Source organism: Labeo rohita, chromosome 5 (genome assembly GCF_022985175.1).
Source record: "Labeo rohita strain BAU-BD-2019 chromosome 5, IGBB_LRoh.1.0, whole genome shotgun sequence".
Taxonomy (NCBI): domain Eukaryota; kingdom Metazoa; phylum Chordata; class Actinopteri; order Cypriniformes; family Cyprinidae; genus Labeo; species Labeo rohita.
Window position 1 is genome coordinate 36,772,750 of NC_066873.1, and position 27,065 is coordinate 36,799,814.

Genomic DNA, 27,065 nt, shown 5'->3' on the forward strand with positions numbered 1-27,065 from the left:
GTATGCATGCATATTTGTCATTTTAACTGAAATTAGGACTGGTGGTGGTGCTTAAGATATGGTTGGTCATTCTGCTAGTTTCGTCTGGCCAGAGGAGAACTGGCCCCCCGACTGAGCCTGGTTTCTCCCAAGGTTTTTTTCTCCATTTCTGTCACCGATGGAGTTTTGGTTCCTTGCTGCTGTCGCCTCTGGCTTGCTTAGTTGGGGACACTTCATTTCCAGCAATATCGTCGACTTGTTTGCACAAACACTATTTGAACTGAACTGAGCTTTTTTAATGATGAACTGACTTTAACTTTGACTTTAAATTGAGTATATACTATTGTCCTTTTGCATTATTGGCACACTATTTTCCTATTTAATACTGTAAAGCTGCTTTGACACAATCTGTATTGTAAAACCACTATGTAAATGTGACCCTGGACCATAAAGCCAGTCTTAAGTAGCATGGATATATTTGTAGCAATAGCCAAAAATACACTGTATGGGTCAAAATGATATATTTTTCTTTTATGCCAAAAATCATTAGGATAATCAGTAAAGATCATGTTCCATGAAGGTATTTTGTAAATAATACCTTCATGGAACTGTAAATGTATCAAAAATTTTGATTACTAATAATATGCATTGCTAAGAACTTCATTTGGACAACTTTAAAGGCAATTTTCTCAATATTTTATGTTGATATGTAGTGCATCAAATCTCGCTCTCTTTCTTTGCGTGTGTGAGAAAGCGACGGTGAGTCGAGCTGTGCATCCATTGGGATGAACTGAGAAATAGTTCACTTGACACACTTATGATCACAGATCACTTGACGGAGAGTGAAAATATGTGACACCGGACCATTTTTCAAGATTTATACGTCACCTGAAAGCTGATTAAAAAAAGCTTTCCATTGATGTATGGTTTGTTAGGATAGGACGAGATACAACCATTTGAAAATCTGGAATCTGAGGGTGCAAAAAAAAATAAAATAAAATAAAATAAAAAATAAATCACCAAATTGTCCAGATGAAGTTCTTAGTAATGCATATAACTAATCAAAAATTAAGTTTTGATATATTTATGGTAGTAAATTTACAAAATATCTTGATATAATGATTTTTGGCATAAAAGAAAAAATTATAATTTTGACCCTATTGCTACATAAATATACCCGTGCTACTTATGACTGGTTTTGCTAATAAAATTCAAGAATTTATTAGCCAATGGCTAATGTTAGACATCATTTAGTTGCTCAGTGAAGATTTTTGGCCAGATTTACTAAACAGGGCAAATTAGCATCAGAGCGCAATTCCATAAAAGTGCTGATGGGCAGGAAAAACTCTGTGTGTAATTTACTGACAACACGCACATTAAAGAACACAGACGCAGCCACAGCGCAATCTGCCAAATCACTGTCTCCTTCAAGACATGCATTTCCTGGGCGTTAAATAATGGCGCAAAACACCAGTAATTTGATGAGTGCAAACATTAGTAAATTGCGCTGCAGGTTTCATTTTAATACTCTGCTCCCATAAATTTTGTGTCTCAAAGGGAAACTCCTACAAATGCATATTCAATAAGGTCAGTTGCAATGCCTTTTCAGCGCTAATTCTGTACTGTGCGTCTTTAGTAAATCCTGACAGTACCATTTTAACACCAAAAGATGCTTTGCGTTGGCACAATCTCTTGGTAAATCTGGCCCATAGTTGCATATGCGAGTGACTTACTTGCTTTAAAACATAATGTTGTAATCTTTTAAAACTATTTTTTACTTTCCATCCATCCATAACAGTACAGAATTTTAATACTGGCCAAAATTAAGAAAACTGTATTGGCATACACCTGTTCCCAATCACATATGTCTATTTTATTGGCAACAAAACCAGAAAAGAACACAGACAGGCAAGATCGAGAGAAGAAGAAAGTAATTTAAGACAATATCTTCCCCAGGCCACTAATTAGCACATTTAATGCAGTCCTCATTCCTAACAGCTTAGTGCAACCTCAAACAAAGACTTTGAAAGCCTGCAGTACACATACGCTCTCCCAGGCCATTAAAACCTCAGACCGGAGCTCCTAATGGAATATCTGTGCTGTATTAACATACCACTTAATCATTAATGGACACCAATAATTGAGGGATAAAAATGCTAGCTTGAGTTCTTGACATATTTCTCCCCAGCCGAATGTGAGGAGCCTCCTAAACGAGCCCACAAACAGAACGCGTTCTTATAAAGAAAACTGTCCTTTTAAGCGCGTAGGTGGTGGAGCTTGTCTTTTTGGCAGCTCTGGGTTGGCTTTTGAAGGTTTTCCGGGAACAGCAGCGGTTAGGATTTGTAGGGCAGAGCCTCGTACAAGATTAGCGCAAAATGAGAACTTCTACCCAATTGCTTGGAAAGGTCTAAACAGATGCACTCACGGATAACCCTGTCTCGCTGCCTTTTCCTACAAAGCGCAGAGAAGAAATACGTCGCCCGTCGGTGACGTTGCCTTGGAAACCGGTCTCCGAGGCACGTTTGTGCGGTGAAAGCGGACAGTGGTAGTCAGGCTCCTCAGCTAGCGGTCCGTGGCACTTTAGGCACAATGGGCCCTGCGCTCTCTCTTAATGATGATTCTAATGGGCCATAATGGCAGCCAGCAGGCAGGACAAGACATACAAGCTTGGCTTCTTTCTCATTAAAAAAGTGCCCTGTGAATGTCTCGGCTCGTCTGGATGCCTACCGTACGTAACGAAGGGACTTCTTCCCAGTCTGGAATGTGGCCGTAATCATTTTGCAGAAAATGTGACACAATGTCATTCGAAATGAGCGCCTGGGCAGCCGGTGTGATGTCACGCTGCTGCCAGTGGCTGTGCGTGTCTTCGCATGGGCAAGGTTGTCACCTGCGAAATTCTTGTCAATTTTTGGTTGCGGTAAATTGTTCATGTGTCAACCTCACTGTAGACACGTCAGAATACGGATAGGGCAAGTTGCCACATTAAAGATGTGCGGCTTTCAATTTTTTTCAAAACATTCCATATTGTGACTGCCGGCCCTGAAATTCTGCCGTAGGAATCTTTTAATGAGAAGACAGTGCCAAATAAACTTGTAACTCCTTTAACTTTCGTTTTTGACAACTGACAGGCCTCAAGGCAGAAATATTTCTCTGAGACAAACAAGACCTCATTATCCAACACCAAGGTCAACGATAGATTTACTCTGCCTGCTAACAACAAAACCCCACAACACACCAACTTCACTGTAAATGAAGTAGATTTTTACTGCTTACCCATGCAAACATTGCAATCATGACGCTAAGATCTTGCATTGCTGCTTGCTAGATGTTTAAAATAGTTTTATCATATTGCTATTTACAGGGTATTTGCTTGCTAGCCCCAAGCTCACTCCCAAAAATGTACTCTTTCTGTAGATTTTTTTCACCCATTTTATCATTCAACAGGTTATTGTCATTGTGTTTGCTTAAGAAAGACCACAGCTACACTACCAGTCAAAGGTTTTTGAACAGTAAGTTTTTAATATTTTATTCATTCATTCATTGATTGGTGGTATGAATTATTAAATTGTTGTGAGAAATACACTACCAGTCAAAATAAGTCTCTTCTGCTCACCAAGCCTGCATTTATTTGATCCAAAGTACAGCAAAAACAGTACAATTTTTATCAATATTTTTACTATTTAAAATATTTAAATATTTTAAAATGTAATTTATTCCTATGATTTCAAAGCCAAATTTTTAGCATCATTACTCCAGTCACATGACCCTTCAGAAATCATGTTAATATTCTAATCTGCTGTTTAAAAAACATTTCTTCTTATTATTATATGTTGAAAACAGCTGAGTAGAATTTTTCAGGTTTCTCTGATGAACAGAAGAACAGGATTTATTCGACAAATATTTTGTAACATTATAAATGTCTTTATCATACTTTTCAATCTCAATTTAAAGCATTCTTGCTAAATAAAAGTACTAGTTAAATATCAGATAAATGCTGTTCTTTGATTATTCTATTCAATAAAGAATCCTGAATAATACTCAACTGTTTTAAATATGGATAATAATAATAATAATAATAAAATGTTTCTTGAACAGCAAATCAGCATATTAGAATGATTTCTAAAGGATCATGTGACACTGAAGACTGGAGTGATGATGCTGAAAATTTAGCTTGATCACAGGAATAAATTACATTTTAATATATATTCACATAGAAAGCAGTTATTTTAAATACCAAAAATAGTTTGCTAGTCTTACTGTTCAAAAACTTTTGACTGGTAGTGTATTTCTCTCAAAAAATTAATAATTTATACCATCAATGAATGAATAATTGAATGAATGAATAAATAAACAATCAAATAGTGTCTGAAAATAATAATTACTATAAATCAAATAAAGAAGAAGAAGAAATAGCGTTAGGACTACAATTCTCACCATGCCATTTTATGCCTTACAGTGCTCTCAAGCTTCCAACAGCGTTCTGTAACAAACCAGGCAACAAAAGAGACCCTTAAGACTGAGTGAAATCACAGCAGAGCTATTAGACACACAGACAAGAGTGCCCTCAGGAACACCCACAGATTTGTAGAGGTCGAAGGTCACATTCTGAGGAGGGAGTGACACTCCCTTGGGACGTGTTGGCATCCCTGTTCACCAGATGACACTTCAGCAGACTATTGATCTATCCTCTCCCCCTGCTGCTTCTCTCATGGTACAATCCCTCGAGGGACTCTGGCCTCAACACGTGCCTACTGCGGTAGGAACCACCGCCGGTGTCGGTAGGGGTGTGCGTGCTCGTGACGGATGGTTCTAGCAGAGGCAGGGTGACCCCAGCATCGCCTCACAGCTGTCCTACTAAGATATCCTTGACCTCTGACCTCATTTCAGGCTCAGACAGCCGTCTTGGAACATCTGGAGAGCTGCCGTACTATAGCCATTACACACACACATGAGACCGACATGAAGAAAGTGTAGACAGATGGCTGTAGCTTCTAGAAAAAATTCTATTCAGGGTTCTGCAAAAGTGTTTCGTATTATAAGTGACTTTTCTAATCTTTTTATGCTCAACACCTGTGTAGCTAATAGCAAGGAAATGAACTAAAAGAAACAAAATCATCAGCACATGATATGCAGGCACACAAAATGAGTAAAAGCTTCATTTTAAATGTTGTCCATGCCTGTATCCTAAAGAGATAAGTTCACCCAAAAATGAAACTTCCAGAACGCAAATTTAAATATTTTTGATGAAATCCTAGAGCTTTTTGACCCTGCATTGACAGCAAAGCAACTATCACGTTCAAGGCCCACAAAGGTAGTAAGGACATCATTTAAATAGTCCATGTGACATCAGTTGGTTAACTTTAAAGGAGACGTCCACTTCCAGAACAAAGATTTACAGATAATGTACTCACCCCCTTCTTATCCAAGATGTTTGATAACATTTTGGAAGTTCGAACTCGGGGCACCATAGCAGTCCATTATATGGAGAAAAATGTTAATGGACTGCTATGGTGCCCTGAGTTCAAACTTCCAAAATGCAGTTTAAAAAGTTCAAACGACCCCAGCCTAGGAAGAAGGGTCTTATCTAGTGAAACGATTGGTTATGTTCATAAAAATAATACAATTTAAATACTTTTTAATCTCAAATGCTCATCTTGTCTTGCTCTGCCTGAACTCTGTGTATTCTGACTCAAGACAGTTAGGACATGTCGACAAACTCAGACCGTATTTTCTCCCTCAACTTCAAAAATCATTTCAAAATCATCCTACATTGCTGCAGAAGTACCGACCCAATCTATGCAAAGTGAACGTGCAAAGATGATCAAACAGCCTTAACAAAAAAGGTAAAACAGCGATATAGGGAGATTTTGAAGTTGAGGGAGAACATGAGATGGAAGTTTTTCGTCATACCCTAACTGTCATGAACCGGAAAAAAACTGAGTTCAGGGAGAGTAAGACAAGATGAGCGTTTGAGATTAAAAAGTATATAAATCGTATTATTTTTTTATGAAAATAACCAACTGTTTCACTAGATAAGACCCTACTTCCTCAGCTGGGATCCTTTACAACCGCATTTGGGATCGTTTGAAGCCGCATTTAAACTGCATTTTGTAAGTTCAAACAAAGAGCACCATATCAGTTCATTATATGGAGAAAAATCCTGAAATGTTTTCCTCAAAAAATACATTTTCTTTATGACTGAAGAAAGAAAGACATGGAACATCTTGGATGACAAGGGGGTGAGTACATTCTGTAAATTTTTGTTCTGGAAGTGGTCCTTTAACTTTATGAAGCTGCAAGAATATTTTTGTGCTCAAAGAAAAAAAAAAAAAGACTTCATTTAACAATTTTGTCTCTTCTGTGTCAGTCTTTGACCAAAAACTCTTGGATTTAATCAAAAATATCTTGTGTTCTGAAGATGAACAAATGTCTTAAGGGTTTGGAACGACATGTAGGTGAGTAAATAATGACAGAATTTTAAGTTAATTTTTAACTGAACTATCCCTTTAAGTAAATATATATTTTACTGGTAATGGGAAACTCATGTAAAATTTCAAATAAATTCCGGGATTTGAATTCAGTTTGAATAACAAAAAACAGGACTCAATTCTAATTTGAAAGGGCATTTTAAAAAACTCCAAATGCTCTAAAAATATGGCCCAATGTACTGTTTTGAAGGAAATTTCTACAGGTGTTTTCCCTAATATTTAACCAGAAAAGTAAGTTTGTCAAGACAAACTCTTGGCCTGACAAAGCCTTGTTTGAAATTTGATATAGATAGATGTGGTTGTGGTTAATATCAGTGCATAAAGCATTCACGCATGCATACTTCTAAAATACAAATCATCAAGACATCATCATCAACACACTATTTTCGACATACCGCTTGAGATACGCTAATCCTAATGTCGCACACTACGAATCGCGACGCAGCTGCGTCTATTTCCAGACTATTAAGCCCGCCCCACCATCGCATCCCCCTCCAACAATATTTTCAACCGTCTCCTGTTGCACATGCAAATGGGAGATTATGGATTTACGTCTTAGTCTGTCTCTGTTTTATATGTAATAAAAACAGCTCATATGCAAACGGGGTCTTAAGATAAGGCAGCAGGGGATGCAAATTCTCTCAAATGACCAGGAGCCATTGATGCTTATTGCAAATACTCACACACCACGCCGCCTTCAGCCGAGAGAACTCAAGCCTAACGCTACACATCGTGAGTTCATTTCCCTCGCAAACCCTGTGGTCTATCTCTCCATCGCCACTGCGTGCCAAAAAATAAACATTAATACTCATGCACAAAAACAGAAATAAAACCTCAAGTAACAAACTAAAAGCTGCCTCCAGCTGATGAAGTCAACAAACAGAATAAGACACAGGAATTTATCTGCCGAGCAGGTGCTGCATGGAGAGCTGTCATCTTTTCACAGATTAGCGGCATCCAGACAGGAAATTCGCTCCTTTTTACCAGTCAAATCCACTGGGATCTGCATTTCATTGTGCCAACAATGAACAGAGAATGCCAAAACATCTAAATCACAACTGGGTGGGTTCTTCTAGCTGATGAAAGAGGCTTTGGCTTCAGATAAGTTGATAAACCTGAATACTGTCTCACAGCTGTCAAAATATGATAAATTAATTTGAAAAACAGCATCTAGAGACTTGAATGACCATATTGGTATTAACAATATTAGTTTTTTTCCTTTGAGACAATATTTTATGGGCATGATTTCTACTGTCCATTATAAGATTTTGTTGCTTAATTTAACAATGCATTTTGTTTATTAAAAAAAGAAATATCCATTTTAAATATAAAGAATTTAAATATCAAGAAACTTTTAGAATGTTACAAACCTTTTCTATTTCAACTAAATTATGTTCTTTTATGTTCTAATGATCAAAGAATTCCAAAAATCATGATTTACACAGAAAATATTAAGCAGTAAAATGTTTTTTCAATATTGATAAGTACCATTACTTTTAAGTGAGTGTCAGTAATAACTGAACACCAAATCAGCATATTTCTGATTCATCATATGACAATGAAAACTGGAGTAATGGCTGCTGAGAAATTCAGCTTTGCCATCACAGGAATAAATTACATTTTGAAATATATTAAAATACAAAACAGCTCTGTTTAATCGTAATAATATTTCACAATATAATGGTTTGTACTGTATTTCTGATCAAATAAATGCAGCCTTGGTGAGCATAAAAAACAAAAATCCAAAAATTTGATCAGTAGTGTGTGTATAGCATTTATATATTTTTCCTAGATTTTTAAATTGAAAATATTAAGTGAAAACAGATATTAAAATGTCTAAATGTATAAGAGATAACAGCTATTGTATAAGCTACCCTCAGATACACACACATACAGTATTTCTCTAGGAGAAGTTAAGTTTAAGCTTTTCTAAACCCATCCCTACTGAGAACACAGACATGCAAAAACAGCCTGTGCGTTTCAAGACAATTTAAGGGCCAATGACAGCTGGTGCGAAGACATTGATCCTCTATTTCCATCTCTGTTCGGGACAGGGCAAGGTGGCACCAGAGCACTCCGGGTGTTAAGCTGCAACATGTTGGCTGGTGAAGCCCACACAGAAAATCTGTGAGCGCCTACTGTTCATTTCAGAGATCTGGAAGCTTTCCGTGCCCTCCATGAACCACTGCTTCCCCATGCTGGGAACAGACTCACACTGTGCCCATATGGCTCAGACGGCATATGCCATCCTGTTTCATGCCATGCGTGATTACTGACGGACAGAATGAAGACTAGGGGGGAAAATGCGTTTAAGGTTATTAGCTAAAAATTAGGCGCAGTGACTTGAGTAACAGACATAATGTCAGATTAACAACTTCTTATTTGTCCCGACTTTCACAGTTATGAAAAACAGCTTCATTACGTTCAAAGACACTATTCTAGACTATTTATTGTTAAAGAAACAGAAAATTCTCTCATCATTTAACCTCATGTTGTTCTAAACCTGTATGAATACAAAATGTGTATCAAAAAGAGGAGGGGGTGAAAACTTTTGGAATTTGACGATCAGAGTAAATTTTCCTTATTTTGTCTTTTGGGAAACATGTAACCATCTTCTTTAGCCTCTGAAGGTCAGTACTAAATAAAAAAAATATATGATATTTAGGCAAAATACGAAAAATGTACTCATTTCCATTCTGTTCAAAAGTTTTCACCCGCCGACTCTTAATGCATGGTTTTTCCTTCTGGAGCATCAGTAAGCATTTAAACCTCCTGTAATAGTTTCATATGAGTCCCTCAGTGGAAAAGATGGATCTCAAAATCATACAGTCACGGTTAAAAAAAAAAAAAACGCTCACTGATGCTCCAGAAGGAAAAACCATGCATTAAGAGCGTGAATGTGAAGCAAATAATGTGAGCAAATAACACCAGAACTTTTAAATCTGGATGAAAAAGTTTTGTTTCTTTAACAGTATGCACTACTTCTGAAACATTTGGTTTTAAGACAGCGATAAAAATACAAGCCCTTCACTAATCTATCTGTGCCTCTGATGTGGGCTGGGCATTTCCAAGCGTCCCAGATTGTTTGTGTGGTACCACGTTGTGCCCAAACGGCTCATCATTTCATTAATTAGCTTGAGCTGCACGGTTGGCAAACGCGGCAGGCACGGCGGCAGCTGTCTGGATTGATTAGAGAAGAGGACCCAGCGCTGCAATTATCTAGATGACTGCAGACAATGGCTGTCTGCTCTAATAAAGATTCGTCTTACAGCTCAGCAGGGTGTTGGAATCAGCGGAGACTCAGTCGTATACAGGCCAATACAACAGACAAATCTCGATTCCTCGGCCTTTGACATTTAGAGTAAAAGCCAAAATATGAGAACCACCCATAAATGGCCACACAGTCAGGTTTCATCTGAACAAGTCAGTCCATGTTTTGTGTATCCCTATTCAGTAACATGGTATATATCCATGTGCCACTCCATTCAAAAACTGATGACTAGAAGAACAACCGTGATTATAGAAGATTCTGGAATGGCAAACCATTCTCTCTCAGGTTCTCCGGCTCTGGTTTCTTTCCAGCCGACTCTCAGCCTCGCTTCACGGGGCAGCGCCAGGCTCAGCATGGGCAATAATTCCACCTCAGCATGTCAGCTTTATTTAGCTGCATAATGCCCTTACAAACCCAACAATACCTCTTTGTTACCCTGCAGGAGAGCATCCTCTATTAGCACTGCCAGCTGCTTTTCTCCTGATTTACAGGCCACAGAGAAAAGCAGGAGGCGAAACAGGAGGAGAAAAGCGAATGAAAAGGAAAAAAACAGGCCAAACAACATGGGCGAAAGCCATTTGGGGGAGCGAGCATTTTGCCATGGGAGAGCACAAATAAAGGTGTTCTCTAACAATGCTATCAGGCATGAACCTGCTTCAGACCTGCATGACATTAGGCGCACATAATATCATCTTTCAGCGAGTAACTGATTACTTTTCAGTGGAAGAGGAAACGGATGAATGGGAATCATTCAACGGCCCAAGTAGCATAACATGGGGCTGAAAGAGCTCTTGTGCTTTCTTGCCCCTCTCCTTATGTACCTGGAACTGGCTTTCCTACCACGGTGAACTCGCAGGAACAATCGCAGCTTGACAGGCCTTCTTCTACCCGTCACACCTGACTTATTGTTTTGACGTTGCGGGCATAGTGGAAGGTGGTGTAAAGGCACACTGTCAATATTTTCATTCGGATAACGTTCCCTCAAGTGCTTTTTCACTTCCAGTAAAAAATGAGCATTAGATGGAAAGCCAGTGCAATCCAAGCAAAGCGTACACGCCTGCACGCATGACTCACAAGAAAGTGCACATGTGGACAACTGCATGCATGTTTTTCAAATGTCTTATGATTTTTTTTCTTCCTAATGACTCGCCTTGTGACTTTATTATGAAATAATTCAGCCATCTCAAGGCGAAGAGTATCTCGACATCTTCACGCCAAATTAAACTGGATAATCGGCTTTAAGCAGAGCTGATTGTATCTTTCATAGTGTGACTTTATAGAAAAAAACGTATTAAAGAAAGAACATGACACGGACACGGGTCAAATAACAGTCAGACCAACAATTTGATAAAAGATCAAAGAATTTTTTTAAAAAACCTCATTATATGGACTGTTTACCTCCATTCCTGAGATGTTTCTGCACAAAAGCAATGCTCTTTTCCATCGAACGGCTTCACAGATGCTTGAAGAGCATTACGTCCCATTAATAACCATACAGTGCATGCTTTATTCTGTTGTTTCTATGAACGCCTTCAAAAAATGTTATGCCTGAAAGCCACACTGGATGAAATTGAGATTGCATCACAGGTGGAAACATTGTACAACATTTCCGCCACCGCCAAAAGCGGCACTGGAACAACTCTTTTCATTTTCCTGAAGGGGGAAATGACCCCAAACAAAACATTCATTGTCGCTTCACAATCTTATCATTCAATCTCTATCCTTCAAGGCTTATTTTTCAGGTAGGCTGGGGACTAGCATCTGCCAAAAAGCTTCTGTATTTAACAGACCCAAAGAAATGACCCTGAAACACCGTTATTTTGGAGGAAGGAGGTCTAGGGTCCCTTTCTGAAATGCATCACTTCTGTACGAAACTGTTTTAAGAGGCGACATCCGAGTGTTTACAATAGCCAAGCGTGTCCTTTCATGTTGACAGGGGCTAAATTACAGCTCTGAGACCCTCTTGTTCAACTCAGATGGGACTCCTCAGGTGGGTTTGACACTGGGATAAAGACATGGGATAAGGTTGCAGGGAAATATCAGGTTAGCAAACACACACTACTTTTAGGCGCCTTCAATCATGCAAGAACAGGACTAAACAATGGGGGAGAGGTATACAATGACTGTCAGAGTTTTTCAAAGCTTAACAGCAGACAGAAAAATGGAGGTAAAATGAATATGACAATGTTTTGGGTCAAACATCTTGCAGAGGACAATGGATAATGTATGTAAAAATACATAAAGCACGAGCAGTATAGTCTGATTCGCAAATGAATTACTCTTTTGAGCTAGTTCTTTTAACAAATCAGCAAAAAGACTTGCACGTCATTGTTTCTGAATCTGAAAATCTGTCACAGCTGTTAATACATATTTTTTGGATGTTTATGCGATAACACACACATTCAGAAAAGTATGAGCCTGTATAAGCCCAGACTTTAACCCATCTGTATAGAGTTTACGCAGTACAGTGGGGAGGGAAGTAATAAAGGCAGTCTGAAGGGGCAAGAAAGGTTTTGGAGGTGTGCCAGTAAAACTAATGGAGACAGGCCCTCTGTCCTGACCTCCAGCACTGCTCAGGGGGACCCGCTCAAACATGCATGTCTCCTCTAATTTCCTGTTACAGCTCTTTCGCACACACACACAAAGAAACATACTGCCTTATTATGGTTATAGTGTATAGTGAACGGATCAGACACAAAACATGCTTCTTCAGACAGACTTGTAATGGAATATATATATGTATATATATATATATATATATATATATATATATATATATATATGTATATATATATATATATATATATATATATATATTATTTATAATAACCAAACAAAACAGAACACTTATAAGGTTTACACATGAAACCAAATGCATGCATCCAGCTTCTTGCATTCATGGGGCACACAAAGCACATAATAAGACTGCTGTCCATGACTATACTAAATGCAACCTTTTAAGTAGAGGTCCATCTAGGTTTCCTACAGAAGTGTTTAAGTGCAAATAGGCCAGCTAAAAGCCTCCCAGAAGAGGAGCATTTTAAAGCTGGTTTGAAAGGGAGACCCAGGTGGTTCATTCTTGCTGAAGAACCTCTGGGCCATACTAATGTTCTCGCTGCTCCTGGTTCAAATTCAAGCTGTTAGTAAAAGAAAATCCATAGCCTCGGGTAGATAATAAAACACCTCAGCTGTCCATGTAGATGTTCAGCTCTGTGTCATGCTTTCAATTTACTTGCAATCATATGTCAAGAGAAGACATCCAAACCCATAATCCAACACCCTCTTCAAACCTACAGGAGTTCACACCTGAGCTGAATGTATTTCAAATGCATCTTGGATTTATGTGGAAAAAATAAAGTTTAGGGTGTGCAATCCAACAAAGAACATGCATGTTTAAATAACATGGAGTTTATGTAAAAATGGTATCAAATTCCTGCATTGAAGTAAAAAAAAAAAAAAAAAAAAAAAAATGTAATATTTTAAAGATTTATGTGTTACAGTTGAGGTCAAAAGTTTACATACACCTTGCAGAATCTGCAAAATGTTAATTATTTTACCTAAATAGGAGGGATCATACAAAATGCATGTTATTTTTTATTCAGCACTGACACGAATAAGGTATTTCACATAAAAGTCGTTTACATATAGTCCACAAGACAAAATAAAAGTTGAATTTATAAAAAAAAAAAAAAAAAAAAAAATTGCCCAGTTCAAAGGTTTACATATGCTCGATTCTTAATATCATGTGGTTACCTGAATGATCCACAGATGTTTTTTTGTTTAGTGATAGTTGTTCACGAGTCCCTTGTTAAAGTGCTGTTCTTCAGAAAAATCCTTCAGGTCTCACAAATTCTTTTGGTTTTTCAGCATTTTTGTGTATTTGAACCCTTTCCAACAATGACTGTATGATTTTGAGATCCGTCTTTTCACACTGAGGACAACTGAGGGACTTATATTCAACTATTACAGAAGGTTCAAACGCTCACTGATGCTCCAGAAGGAAACACAAAGCTATTAAGAGCCAGGGGTGAAAACTTTTGAACAGAATGAAGACGTGATTTTTCTTGATTTTTCAACACGGTATTAAGAATCAAGTGTATGTAAACTTTTGCACGGGGTCATTTTCATAAATTCAACTATTATTTTCTCTTGTGGACTACATGTAAACGTCTTTTATGTGAAATATCTTAATCAGGTCAGTACTAAAAAAAAAAAAACATGCATTTTATATGATTCCTCTTATTTTGGTAAAACTGACATTTTGCAGATTCTGCAAGGTGTATGTAAACTTTTGACATCGGCTGTAAGTATTAATGTTTATTAATATTTATTTACATCTTTTTGTCAGTCCAATTCAAACTCCAATGGAAATTCCTACTGTCAGTTTAATTCAAACTCTGGTACAAATGCCTTATATATTTAAGGTCATGTGTTTACAACTATAAAAAACTATAATTTGGGTTAATTTCTCAGAAAAGTGTACATACAATGGGGGAGACACTACTCTGAATTCAAATGATATGTAAATAATGCAGGAAAAATGAAAATATGATGCAATGTGGTTTAGAATTTTAACTACACCTTTAAGATAACATTACAAAACTCACATGAACTCCAACAGTTGTATCGCACAAAAGCAGGAGTTGTTCTGTACCTGCTCATCGTTTCGCACATCTATTGGCATCGTGGCCCTCCATGCCCCCCTCACACCTAGGAGAGGCATCTAGGTCTACCTCTAAATGGCTCTTCATAGTCGAGATCCACTCCTGGGACCCTCTTATCCGGTCTCTCCCAAGCGAGGCAACACATCAGCGGGGTTCAGCGTCCCACTCTTTCGCCGCTCTCCAGCACGGTGCTAAAATAACAGCCACTCTGGGTCTGAATGGGGCCACTGGAGAGGAAGGCTGTTAAGAGGCCTATCCTGTGCTCGGCGCAAAGGGGAACAGATGCCTGTTTGATTAATAGAAGACCACACAGACTGGGATTTATACAATTTTTCTTTCCTTCTCTTTTCAGCTCAGAGAGCCTCACGCGGAGCCGCATTTGCGCCTTAGCGAGGCTCGAAACGATTAATGACCGTCTGAACATAAAATACGAGATCTCTGCGCAACGTCTCTCGCTGAAGTGCGTCCCTCCGCGGTTTTCTACCATGTGCTGATTTCAGGGCTAATTAGCTTAACCTCACAAACCGTCTCTGAGCTGCAAGACTTCAGCGTGATGAATGCAGATGGAATAAGTTACTTCAATGCACAGAAGCATGTGTTTGTACTTGGTGTGACACATCTTGAGCACAGAATACGTATAGCATTGATAAATTGCAAAAAAATGTGAATAATACTTCGTAGCATGTCATACCGCAACCACGTTAAAGTGCATATAAGTCGTTTGAACTCCAACGAGCATGGAAGAGTTTTCATATTGTTCCCGGTCATGGAATTCTGTTCATTTAACCTCCTTCCTGTGTTCGGCCACAGAATTCCGGTCTTTATAAGATCCTTCTGAACCGGTTCCCGAAATGTCGAATCCATTACAAGCATGTTTGCAATATCCATCCAGTCTAGCAATTCATCTCTGCCAGTGACTGAACATTATCCAAGCTTCATGTTTGGCCACAAGCAACAACCATCTGGCTTTGCGAGCGAGGATAACAACGTCCTCTGCAAATAGCATTGACTTCAAACGCAGGACACAATGAAACAAAATGCTAAAAATCTCACCCTGGCATCTCCTTCAAACAGGCGATAAAGAGCTAAGCGTACATATTTGATATTCACTGCCTATCCTGATAAAAAACATACTTACTCGCTCTCACTTAAAAAAAATGCAGCTACCCTGCAGCTAGACTGATGGTTATCCCAGCCCTAGCGGGAATGATCACACTGGGGATAGTTAAACGAGCTCCAGCAATCAACTCTTGAAAGAAACCGGTCATTAGCTGGCCCACGAGTGCTAAAATTACCCTGCGCAAATGCAGGCAGACTCCTGAGAAGGCCTGACCTCAACTTTACAAGCTGCTCTCCTCGCTGTAGGGCTGCTAGATCATCTCAAGAGCGTTGTTCCATCACCGTCTGGTCCCAGGGCGGCCGTGGCACAGGGTAAGGATGGTTTTAACAGGCTTAGACCGGTAGCCCAGGGAAAGCTTACTGAGAGGCGAAAGACGCTTACTTGAAGCCTGCCCAACTATGGAACAATGGCTTCCCTTACGGTTGTATGAAGCATGGATGGCTGCCTCTCAGCTTTCCGCACAAGCATCAGACATTATTATTCAATGACTGAGGTCTTGTAAATCTTGTGAAAACATGTCAAATTAAGATCTGGGGTAAGATTTATGTACATTCTAATGTTATTATCATAAGCACATTTTCCCTAAAAAGTCTAATTACCATTATACAGCTGGATGTTTTACCAGTTATTCTCAATGGGGATTCTCATTATTGTAATTAAATGATTTAATGATCTAAATAAGTATAAATTAAAGGAAGTACAACAGATACTAAGATAAGCATAAAACTATGATGAAAAAAACAGTACATATATACACAAGTTTCTTATGCTCAACAAAATGTATTTAATCAAAAACAGTATATATATATATATATATAGTTATATTGAGCTATCCCTTTAATGTTTTTATTATTATTATTATTATTTTATCTTTTTTTTACTACTCTAAATAAGAATCTAACTCTGCCAGCAGGTGGTGGTAAATGTCTTTATGAGTCATTCACTCATTCGATTCATTCAAATGGCTGATTCATTCAAGAATGAAGTAAATGGTTCTCTTTATAAATGAGCCTTTGAATCATTGAGTCACACGATTCGTTCAGAATGCGTATTCATTAAGAAACTAAACACCACTATGTTGCTCGGAGACGCGTAACAATTCTGCTATGCCTTTAGAGGTAATATGCAAAATTGAGCAAAAACACATAATACTGTGTTTAAAATATAACACAACAACAACTTATTTACTGAACTGCTGTAAAAATCACATTTACGCTTGTGATACTTTGGGACAAAATCAGCACTCATATGTCATATTGCTCTTGATGCCAAAGTGATATCCTGTGATATGCGAGACAAAACACATACGGGGCATTTTTTTGCACCAATATCTTTTAGGGCATAACTGCATTTATGTAGTTGTTGTCCTGCATCATATATTTTTTTTATATATATATTTTTACGTCTAAAATTATTCCAAACTTTTGCATTTATTTATTTATTTTTTTGCATTAAATAATGAATATGGGGTACTTGAATATTACAAAAATGAATGCAGCAATTTTGCTCTGAATTTTGTGGGTAAAAGATGACTCAGGCATGTTTTTGCATGCTAGTAAAACCTCTAGACACTGTTCACTTATTGCAAAGCTCTCAGCCACGTTAGTTATATTGGCATTTGAAAGGTTATGTCTCATCAATTATGGTTTAGAATCTCTGCAAAGGAAAGCTACAATAATATCAATACCCCATGCACAGTCAGCTTAAATGCACAGCAACTGATATAGCATTTCAGCAAATGGCCAGATGTCAACAAAATCAATACACCATGTGCGGTCGTTCGACCATATTGAAACGAAATGAAAAGGGAAACGAACACGTTGAGATGTCATATTGTTTTCTGAAACTAGTTAAAAAAACAGCTCCCGCCAGTTAAGATAATAGTTACGGCCATGGTGGTGTAGCATGGCTCCGGTGTCTCTTCACATAAATAGAACATGACAACAGAATCATAATTTAAAACTTCATAAATATTGAAAGGAAATTAAAATAATTTATGGAATAGGTCAGTCGACGGTATGTTTTTCTGTTTGCGCAGAGCAAAACGACGGGTGGAGAGGAAGAGGAAGATAGCTTTAGTAATTGCTTTTTCTACCCCCGAAGCAGCTTCCTGCCTTTTATCAAAAAGGCAATCTCTGTCAGTAATGGCTCAATTAATAATTAAACACATGTTTTATCTCCTCCACGCTCCCGCTATTTATTTTCATCTTCCTGACAGGCAGAACTACACAAACAGGGTTAGCGCTATCAATAAAGAGGAACATTCATAACACTCGCTTTCCAGAAATGAAAGGAAAACACACACTCACAAGCCAGCTACCACAACAAATGGTCATATGTTCCGAGACGGTGGGGAGGAATAATAAAAGTTGGAAATAATAAAGAGATATGAATGCCATTCTTCCATTCGAGCTGAAGTTGCACTTCTGTTTCAGAGCCAAGCGGGACCCGACGACATTTATGAAACACTCCGACTCTGAGAAATTTCCCTGGTCTAAAACGTTCAAATTGAATATATATATACAAAAAGCCTCAGAGTGTGGGTGTATGATATTCCTGCAAAGTCATTTACATGGTTTACATATTGGTCAGACAGTCGGGTCTCTTCCTGTCTGACAAGCCATTCTTGAACAGAACATGTCGTAATATGGACCAGACCTTTGGCTAAATGAAAATACGCATGTAAACCAAAGAGGCGGAGGAGGAAAAACAAGCATGAACAATCAATCTAAAAAAGACAAGCGTTCTGTGTTTATTAAAATGAAATGACAAGGAGGACACAATAATACAAATCAAATTCCAGGCTACAGAAACCTGGTGGGTTTAATATTAGCTGCTAATCTTGAAATATACGGCCGCCCGTGTCCGGTCCATCCCCGACCGGGACTCCACCATCTCGGCGCTACCACGATCCAACAGCTGCAAAGCTGATTAGCTGGTCAAGAGGTCAACTTCTATTCATTATTTAATGGGCAAGAGGCCACAAACACTGCAGCGCTAAGGTTAGCAATACATCAGCATTAACCTCAGCAGAGGAGAAGAGCCGCATACAAACACACCGCTTCCCCCCCCGATCCCTTGACCCTTACTGGCCTCCACTCATTTTTCCCTCCCTCTATTTTTCGCCCATGCAGGAGGGGAGAAAAGCGAGTGCATTTTATATTCTGAAGGGCTGAGGGGAGGGCTGGTGCGAAGGGGGGCTCCTCCGCTGAGGCGGAGCAGGGAGCAGACTTTTATTGACATGCAGCAAATAGCGGGTAGGAACAAAGGCCACTCAACGGCTATTGAATCGTGGGCCTGCAGACAGAGTGCTTGATTAGCGATTCGACACGGAGACCCTGAGCCGTGTAGCATATAATGAGTGCTTAGAGAACGACCCTGCGGCTCCCTGGGGACGGCGGCGGAGGGGAGGCAGGGCGGGGGGAGCAGCATCCATCCTCTGCGGAAATGATTCGGCCAAATGCTATCAAGAAAAACCGTGCGACGACCAGACGTGGCTCTTAATCCGGAATTACATACGTTGCGATAACGGTATGGACTGTAAATATTATGCATAATAAATTAGCCGGCTCAATTTGTTTTCATGGGTTGGCGCGCAGATGCATTTTTGCAACGGTGGATTAACGGCGAAAACCGTACGACCGAGGCGCGTTATCAATTTGATCTTGTGCGGTTGTGGCGGTGGCAGTGGTGGCTGTTACCCCCCTTTTTTTTGTTGCTTTCTCACTCTCTTTCTTTCTTTGTTCTACAGTCCTAATCCACTATGTGTGGGCCGGTAAGTTTAATGGAAACAATTTATTAAGTCCGGCTTAAAATGCCATCTGCTGTTAAGCCTTCCAAAGCCGCTAAGCTCTCAGTTTGGCCCGAAGCTGGCGGTGCTTCTCGCGTACAGTAATACGCTGTTTAAAATGAGCACAACGGGTCAAAATTAATCAGGATTAGCAAACCAGAAATCCACTTCACAAATGGCTTTCCACTACAATCTTCCTTTGCTATCCCAGCATGCCCCGGGTTTGCCTGACAGACCTCACACACAAAATGGGTGCGTCACCGCTTCACTGATGGGTAAAATGAAGAGAAAGAGACCAACCCCCCCTTCCAACTATGCTTAGAGTCTCTAACCTTATTGTGGAGCTGGCAGATGCTGCACGCTGTTCTAAAACCAACAATCACCTTATGTAGCTGCATTACACGAATGTAAAACAGAGCTATACTTCATACTTTATAGAATGATTGACAGACAAACCAAACATTGGTCTGAATGATAGATAGACAAAATGAACAAACAATGTGTCAACCATTACCCTAAAGACAACAAACAATAACTAGAACAAGATAGAATGTTAGCAAGAAAAACCAGGCACTGCTAGACGGAGAGCAAGCTTCTTAAAATGTTACAAAAAGCACAGCGCCCGCGGTAATTATATAAGCACACATTAGAGTAAAACTAAACAGCTGTTAAGTTGATACGAAACTTGTATGTCACCACAGTACTTGACTGAGGCCACGAAATCAATCAAATCAAGCACTGGTGTGCACAAAAGCTGTTTACAGAAACAAAGACACATGCATATTTGTGTAAGCAGCACCACATGCATGCCGAGGTATTTCCCTGTAATGCAATTCTCCAACACAAGACGTGAGCCAAGCGAGTGATCAGTCTGCCAGAAGTTCTCCAGGGCAGACCAATTTGGGGATCAGAGCTGAGCGAGCTTTAGATTGGTCTCGGCGGACGTACTGTAATGGGACACATATGCTCCTATACCCCCAAAATCTAGAATAACAGCCTGGAGGAATGGTTGCATTCCATGGAACAAAGTCTGGACAACCCAAATTCAACAACGACAACAGGAGAACAAGGGTAATGATACTTTACATTACTTGCCAAACTATTTGGAAGCTACAGTCAGGAGAGTGATTACGGCAACTGCAAAACCAAGTGCAAAGGCATTGTACCACTAACACACAGGAAATTCGAAAATAAACTCAACAACTACTATTTTTATGATTTCAGGTAAACGTTTAACCAGACGCCCTAGACCACTTAGATTTAAGGAGTTCTGGAATACACAGCCAAAGGTTTCCAGGTTAGACCTAGAAGAGACCAAACTGGAATTACAGTGAAACCACTGGATACAAACTTACAAAGACTGAACTTAAACAGATAGTTCAGCCAAAAATGAAAATTCTGTCATTAAGTACTTACCCTTCAAACCTGTAAGACCTTTATATTCTTCTTTGGAACACAAATTAAGATACTTTTGATGAAATTACGAGAACTTTCTTTTCCTGCATAGACAGCAACTCAACTACCACATTCAAGGCCCACAAAGGTAGTAAGGATATTGTTAAAATACTTCATGTCCATCAGTGGTTTAACTGTAATGTTATGATTAGGGCTGTAACCATTCCTCAATTCTATTCGAGTATTCGATTTAAAAAAATCCTTGATTGCATTTTGCCTGTGTCGAGTAATCGGCAAAATACTGGAAGTGGCACATTCAACATATTAAACTTATTTAAAATCATAATAAAGCATAATGCTATTAAGATTCAATTAAATAAATATACATTATCTCTATTGTTTATAATACATTATGTATTTTAACAGATTTGTTCAATGAAACCATATGATTACTTGCTTTTGATACTTTATTTGAAGTAATTATTATTGCCTCATTGCTATATGTATTTTAAGTCATTTTAAAGGCTATTGTTTACTCAGGTCTATTTTTAGTACGAAAAAAATAATTGTAATTATCTGATTACTCAATTAATCCTCAGAATAATCAATAGATTATTCGATAACCAAAATAATTGTTAGTGACAGCCCTATTATGAAGCTTTAGTCACCAGCACCACATGCATGTGTCGTGGTACTTTCGTGAACATGTGACAAAGACTGCGATTATGGTTGAACCACTAATGTCACATTGACTATTTTAACAATGTCTTTACTACCTTTCTGGGCCTTGAACATGGTAGTTGTGTTGCTGTCTATGCATGGTCAGAAAGCTCTCAGATTTCATAAAAAATATCTTAATTTGTCTTTTGAAGATTAACAAAGGTCTTAACGGATTTGGAACGACATGAGGGTGAGTAATTAATAACAGAATTTTCATTTTTGGGTGATCATGAAACTAATGCAACTTCTAGAATTTTTTTAAAAAGTTGCCAGTCATCTACAGCATTTTAGATCATTTTTTAATGAAAACTTGAACTGATGAACTTTTGCGAAACTTACTGAATATTATAAAATCTGAACTGGAACTGGATATCAAAGATCAACATCAGAAATGAAACTATTGTCAAAAATCATAGGTTCAGAGGTTATGCATCCTTGCAAGATCCATAATCTCTACAGACTGGGCGTCAAATTGCTAGTCTGATAATATGTAGGCTATTCCCTGCAGTTCTGAATCACTTAATCCACATATTCCTACTTTTGGTTTTACACTTTTCTAATCCTAATCTGGCACTTCCTGCTACTTTCTGCTTTCTCTATATCGTCTCTATGTGATCCCTGGTATGTTTGCGTGACACACATTAGCAGGATTTTACGGAAGAAGCCATCAGCCCTAACACAGATTATGGTGTCTGTAATAGCAACAACAACAAGCTCTTCTGTTGACATCAGAAGAGCTCAAGCCATGTGCTCCGACCCACTTTTAAACATGTCAGCTGTTGCACAAGACTCTTTTCCAACGGTTATGTCTGGAAGTCATCCACGGACATGCAAAAAAATGACTTTAATTTGGACCCCGACATTAGTCACAAGTTTTACTCTTCCTCTGAGCTTGACTTGTCTCTTCTCGCTTCCTCTTTTCGCCGTTTTCAGAGAGTGGGGGCCAAAGGCTCTCCAAAGGATTCATGCTGGGCATCAGAAGTGCAGCATTAAACTAGACAGCTCTTTCGCACTGTGCAACAAACAGAATTCATTTCACAACTTAGTTCCCCTACAAAACCTGGATGTGAACCAACTAAAAATACTTCAGGGCCGACTTCCTACTGCTCTCAGTTGAACTTTTACTACTACTGGAAACAGCAAAAAGCAGCTCAGATCCGCATTAAAAGCAAACCTCTACCAGCAGCCACTTGAAAACGGGTCAAAAATACAAGGAAGCAAATAAGCAACAACTCACCATTTTACAGCCTCATAGGATTTTAACAGGCTGTTAGAAGGATTACAGAGCATCTGAGATTTGCTGGTATTGAGGTCTTGAGATGTAAACCCACCCCACCCAAACCTAACCAAAACGTCTGACGTCCCACATCTTGCAGCTACCACATTTATGACCCTGGACCACAAAACCAGTCATAGGGGTCAATTTTTATAAATTTGAGATTTATACATCAGTCGATAAATAAGCTTTCCATTCGTGTATGGTTTGTTAAGATACAACTTTTTGAAAATCTGGAATCTGAGGGTGCAAAAAAACAACACAAAACGTTTTGATATATTTACAGCAGGAAATTTACAAAACATCTTCATGCCACATGATCTAAAATCCTAATGATTTTTGGCATAAAAGAAAAATCAATAATATTGACCACCCATACAATGTATTTTTGGCTATTGCTAAAAATATACCCATGGTACTTGTGGCTGGTTTTGTGGTCAAGGGTCACATTTAGTACTTGTACTTTCACACATGTGCAACGAGTTTACTTGCATGAGTTTTGCTACAGTGCAGTATGCATTATGAAAGTATCTTGAATATGAACTGACAACCCTTGTCGTTTATGAAAGGGGTAAAATCAAACTTAATCATATGTAAAACATCCAAAGCAGGAAAAATGACAGGTGAAACACTTACATAGCACCCACAATATATTTTCATGCTCTTACCTTTAGGTGCAGTAGGCGAGAAAAGCTTCTCTGATCCTACATCAGATGCCTGCAAAACAGAAGTGAAACACAATTAGACCATGTTCAAGTAAAGTTCCTTTTTAAACAACTGTTCTCATCTCATTCACCCTTTTTGGGGAAAGACAATAATACCGGGCACCTGTTGTGCCAACCTAAAGATGTCTACCAATAAACAAAGAATAGAGAAAAACCAGAGGACAATGACGCAAAACGCCAACAGACAAATAAAACACTGTGCAAATGTTTAGGTGGAGCCAACTTACGCAATTTTCCACATCCTTACTCTTAATGATTTAACAAATGAACACTGATGGATGGTGACATCACAAATCCTACCCACAGATTAGAATAGGAAAAAAAGTAATCTCCCTACAAAGTGACTTAAGTGCTATGTAGACTAAACACGAGTGTGCTTTTCCTTCCCCTCCACGTACCAGAGAGTGTAGTTTCTGGCAAGCGGCAAGAAAAAGAAAACATGCCATGCTCCTACAAAAACACACAGTCATTGACAGACAGGACGTGGGGCTCTTAACGAAGAGAAAGAACTCTTAAATTCTTCACACACTATACACAAGGGTGGTAAAGAATGCCGACACACACATTCCAGCTTTTTCTTAGAATAGAACAGTCTATCAATACAAAACACACACTACGGATTTAACTTAGCAAGACAGAGCAGGCAGTCATGTGTTTAAACATCTGCTTATTCTGAGCCTCTCTTGGCATATGGTATATAGTGATCTATATTATCAGTCATCAATTTTTAGATGCAATATGCTGTACGCATGGTACTTCTAATAGCTTGTTCTTTAAAATGTGTGCTCAGTCTAATATGCAAAACCTCCTGTGAGACCAGACCCACGGCGTGGCATAATTTCTGAGACCTCCGCTGACGTGAATCCTGGACTACATTAATAAGGAGCTCTATTTCAGCCCCATAATTCACTATGTCAAGGGACTAATTTTTCAGCAAGCGGGATTTTTTACTACACAAGCTCCCTGTGTCTGAGCGCTGGAACACTTTAGCTCACACACCCGTAGGATTACATGAAAGAAAAGAGGTTCAGATGAAACCGGGCCCGTGGCATATGTATAAGCCTCGCGTTTGGGCAAAGACTGCGGTTAGCGTTTGCTCGGCGCGCGCCTTTAATGTTGAAAAGAAACTTTCAATACAATGATCCGTCTATGAAAGGTATTCTTATGAGAGCTTAAAACAAGAAAGGAACTGCCAGAGCGGTAAAAAAAGAATTTATGGTGGTTGCATTTCACTGTTTGTATTTTTTTCGCCAGCGAGCTGTTCTTTAAACTGTGTCCCTGTAGGCCAGAGGTCAAAGGTCACTCATAACAAATTCTTTGCACTCTTACAACGCAGCGGTGATTAAAGTAAGGCGTGATCAAAACGAGCAGGAAAGGAGAAAGAGCGAGAGAGAAAAAACAAAGCAAAGACCCTGTCCGCTGAAGGAAGCAGAGGGGCTATAACCATTTCAAAACGGAGGAAATTGAAGCCACATTGCTGGGAGCCAAACAGCGTTGGCGGGGCCGCAGGAGGCTTGACCCGAGAGGACGTGTGATACTGGATCTGGAGGCAGGGAGGCCAGGCCTGGGACTCTGTGATACCGAAACAGCCCTCAGTTCACTTCTCCCATTGCACTCATTAACTACAGGCTATGATGCAGCCTTCTCTGGAGCACGACCTGACTCTCACAGGAGCCACAGAGGAAAACACAGAGATGGACGGCCAGAGGAGGAGGTTGGGAAGGAGGGAGTTAGAAAAATAAAAAGGTCATGGGCATGTGTTGAGACCTGCTGCCTACAGTTGTAAAGTGCCACTGGATGAAAGAACGGGAAAGGGAAGACAGGGAGGCGAGGTTGGAATCATCGCGCCGAAACGATGCTAAGCCGTAAAAATAAACAATCACAGCAGTCAGAGTTCAAACTACAACAAACATCTAAACGTTTTATACTGCTGCTTCTGATGCTCCGCAAGAAGATGGAATTTACAGATTGGACAAAACGGAAAGAATGAAAGCAGCGGACATGAACAAACTTCGAGAAGTATTCTGCCGTGTAGTTTTTAATGACATAATTAATTGAGAGACTTGTCCCAGCGGTTGGGTGAAATGTTTAACTTCCTTCTGGGTAGTTTAACTCAGCTACTGTTTAAAAATTACTATACGGCTAGCTTAAAATGAACCCAAAATAGGTTGCAAAAAATAATTAAAAATCATAATTATTAGAGGCATCAGCAATAATCAGTGGGTGAACATTTATTAATAAGCAATTTAAATCACTTAATTATTCCTTATTCAACTTACTAATAAATGTTAATGTCCAACCTATTTTGGGTTCATTTTAAGCAAAAAGATCAGTCATTTTTAACATAATCCTTCCTTTCAATCATTCCAATATACTGATTTGATGCTTAAGAAATATTTCTGATGATCCATGTTGAATACAGTTATGCTGCTTAATATTTTTGTGGAAATCACAGGATTCTTTGATGAATAGAAAGTTCAAAAGAACAGCGTTTATATGAAATAGAAATCTTTTGTAACATTATAAGCACATTTTTTGCTTTTGATTAATTTAATGTGTCACTTTAAAAAAAAAAAAAAAGATAATAATACAAATCTTACAGATCATACATTTCTAAATGGTAGTGTATTTGGTATTATTACACTCTAAAAAATGCTAGGTTGAAAACAACCCAGCGCTGGGTGAAATGTGAACAAATCCAACGATAAAAATGACTATATTGCTTGCTTAAAATGAACCCAAAAGAGGTTGGAAACCAACATTTATTAATATGTCCAATAAATGAACATTTATGAATAAGTTGGATAAATAGTAATCAAATAATAAACATTTTTTAAATTGCTTATTAATAAATGTTCACCTTTTGATTATTGTTGATGCCTCTAGTAATTATATGTTTGATTTCTAATTTACAACCTATTTTGAATTAATTTTAAGCCAGCCATATAGTAATTTTTAAAAAAACTGTGAGTTAAATAAGACTACCCAGAAGGTTGGGTTAAACATTTCGCAGACCAAGTTGCATCTAAATAAAAAAAAATCATGTAAAAGTCTACCTGATGAATAGAAACAAAACTACTGTACTGTTTTATAAACAATTACACTGCAATACATGATAGCACCACTAATGTAGTATAATCCTACTGATCGTTTCCTCCCCTGCTCCTCCTCCTTACGCCCCTCTGTTCACCTCTGACACCCTGTGGGTTCAGTGCCAGGAGAGGGTGGCACAGCGGAGCCACTGGAGGTTTCAGAGAGGAAGGTGTGGCACTGCTGCGATGTCACACTGCCAGCGGCAGGCGGGCAGGCAGGCAGTCCGGCCAGATGGCATCAATTATCAGAGAGAGAAAGAGGGGGTCAGCCTGGCCTGAGGAGGGCTGCCACACAGTCCTCTGATTAACCTGACAACAATGGGATGACCTCTACAACAGATTTTAGCATTTGGATCATGCCTGCGCTTCATCATTGTCACGACAAACTCCTCCTCATTCCTCCTCTCCTCCATCAGCAATCATTCCTCACCCATCATCTTCAGCCTCAGTCTCTTTCGCTCTCTTAATGGCAGGATGTTGTCCAGAGCCTTACAGGCTTCTATTTTCTCACTGTTTATGTAACATCATGTTGAAGAGGGCCAGCA

General features: G+C 38.9%; 1 protein-coding gene across 16 annotated transcripts in view; it reads right to left on the reverse strand.

Annotated features, from left to right (window-relative positions):
* Positions 1–27,065, reverse strand: part of fbrsl1 (fibrosin-like 1) — a 365,636-nt gene that overhangs the window by 20,620 nt on the left and 317,951 nt on the right. For all 16 annotated transcript variants that reach the window (XM_051110778.1, XM_051110779.1, XM_051110782.1 and 13 more), the window contains one exon: positions 23,372–23,420. In XM_051110778.1, coding sequence (XP_050966735.1) covers positions 23,372–23,420 — 49 coding nt within the window. The remainder of the gene's footprint in view (positions 1–23,371; positions 23,421–27,065) is intronic.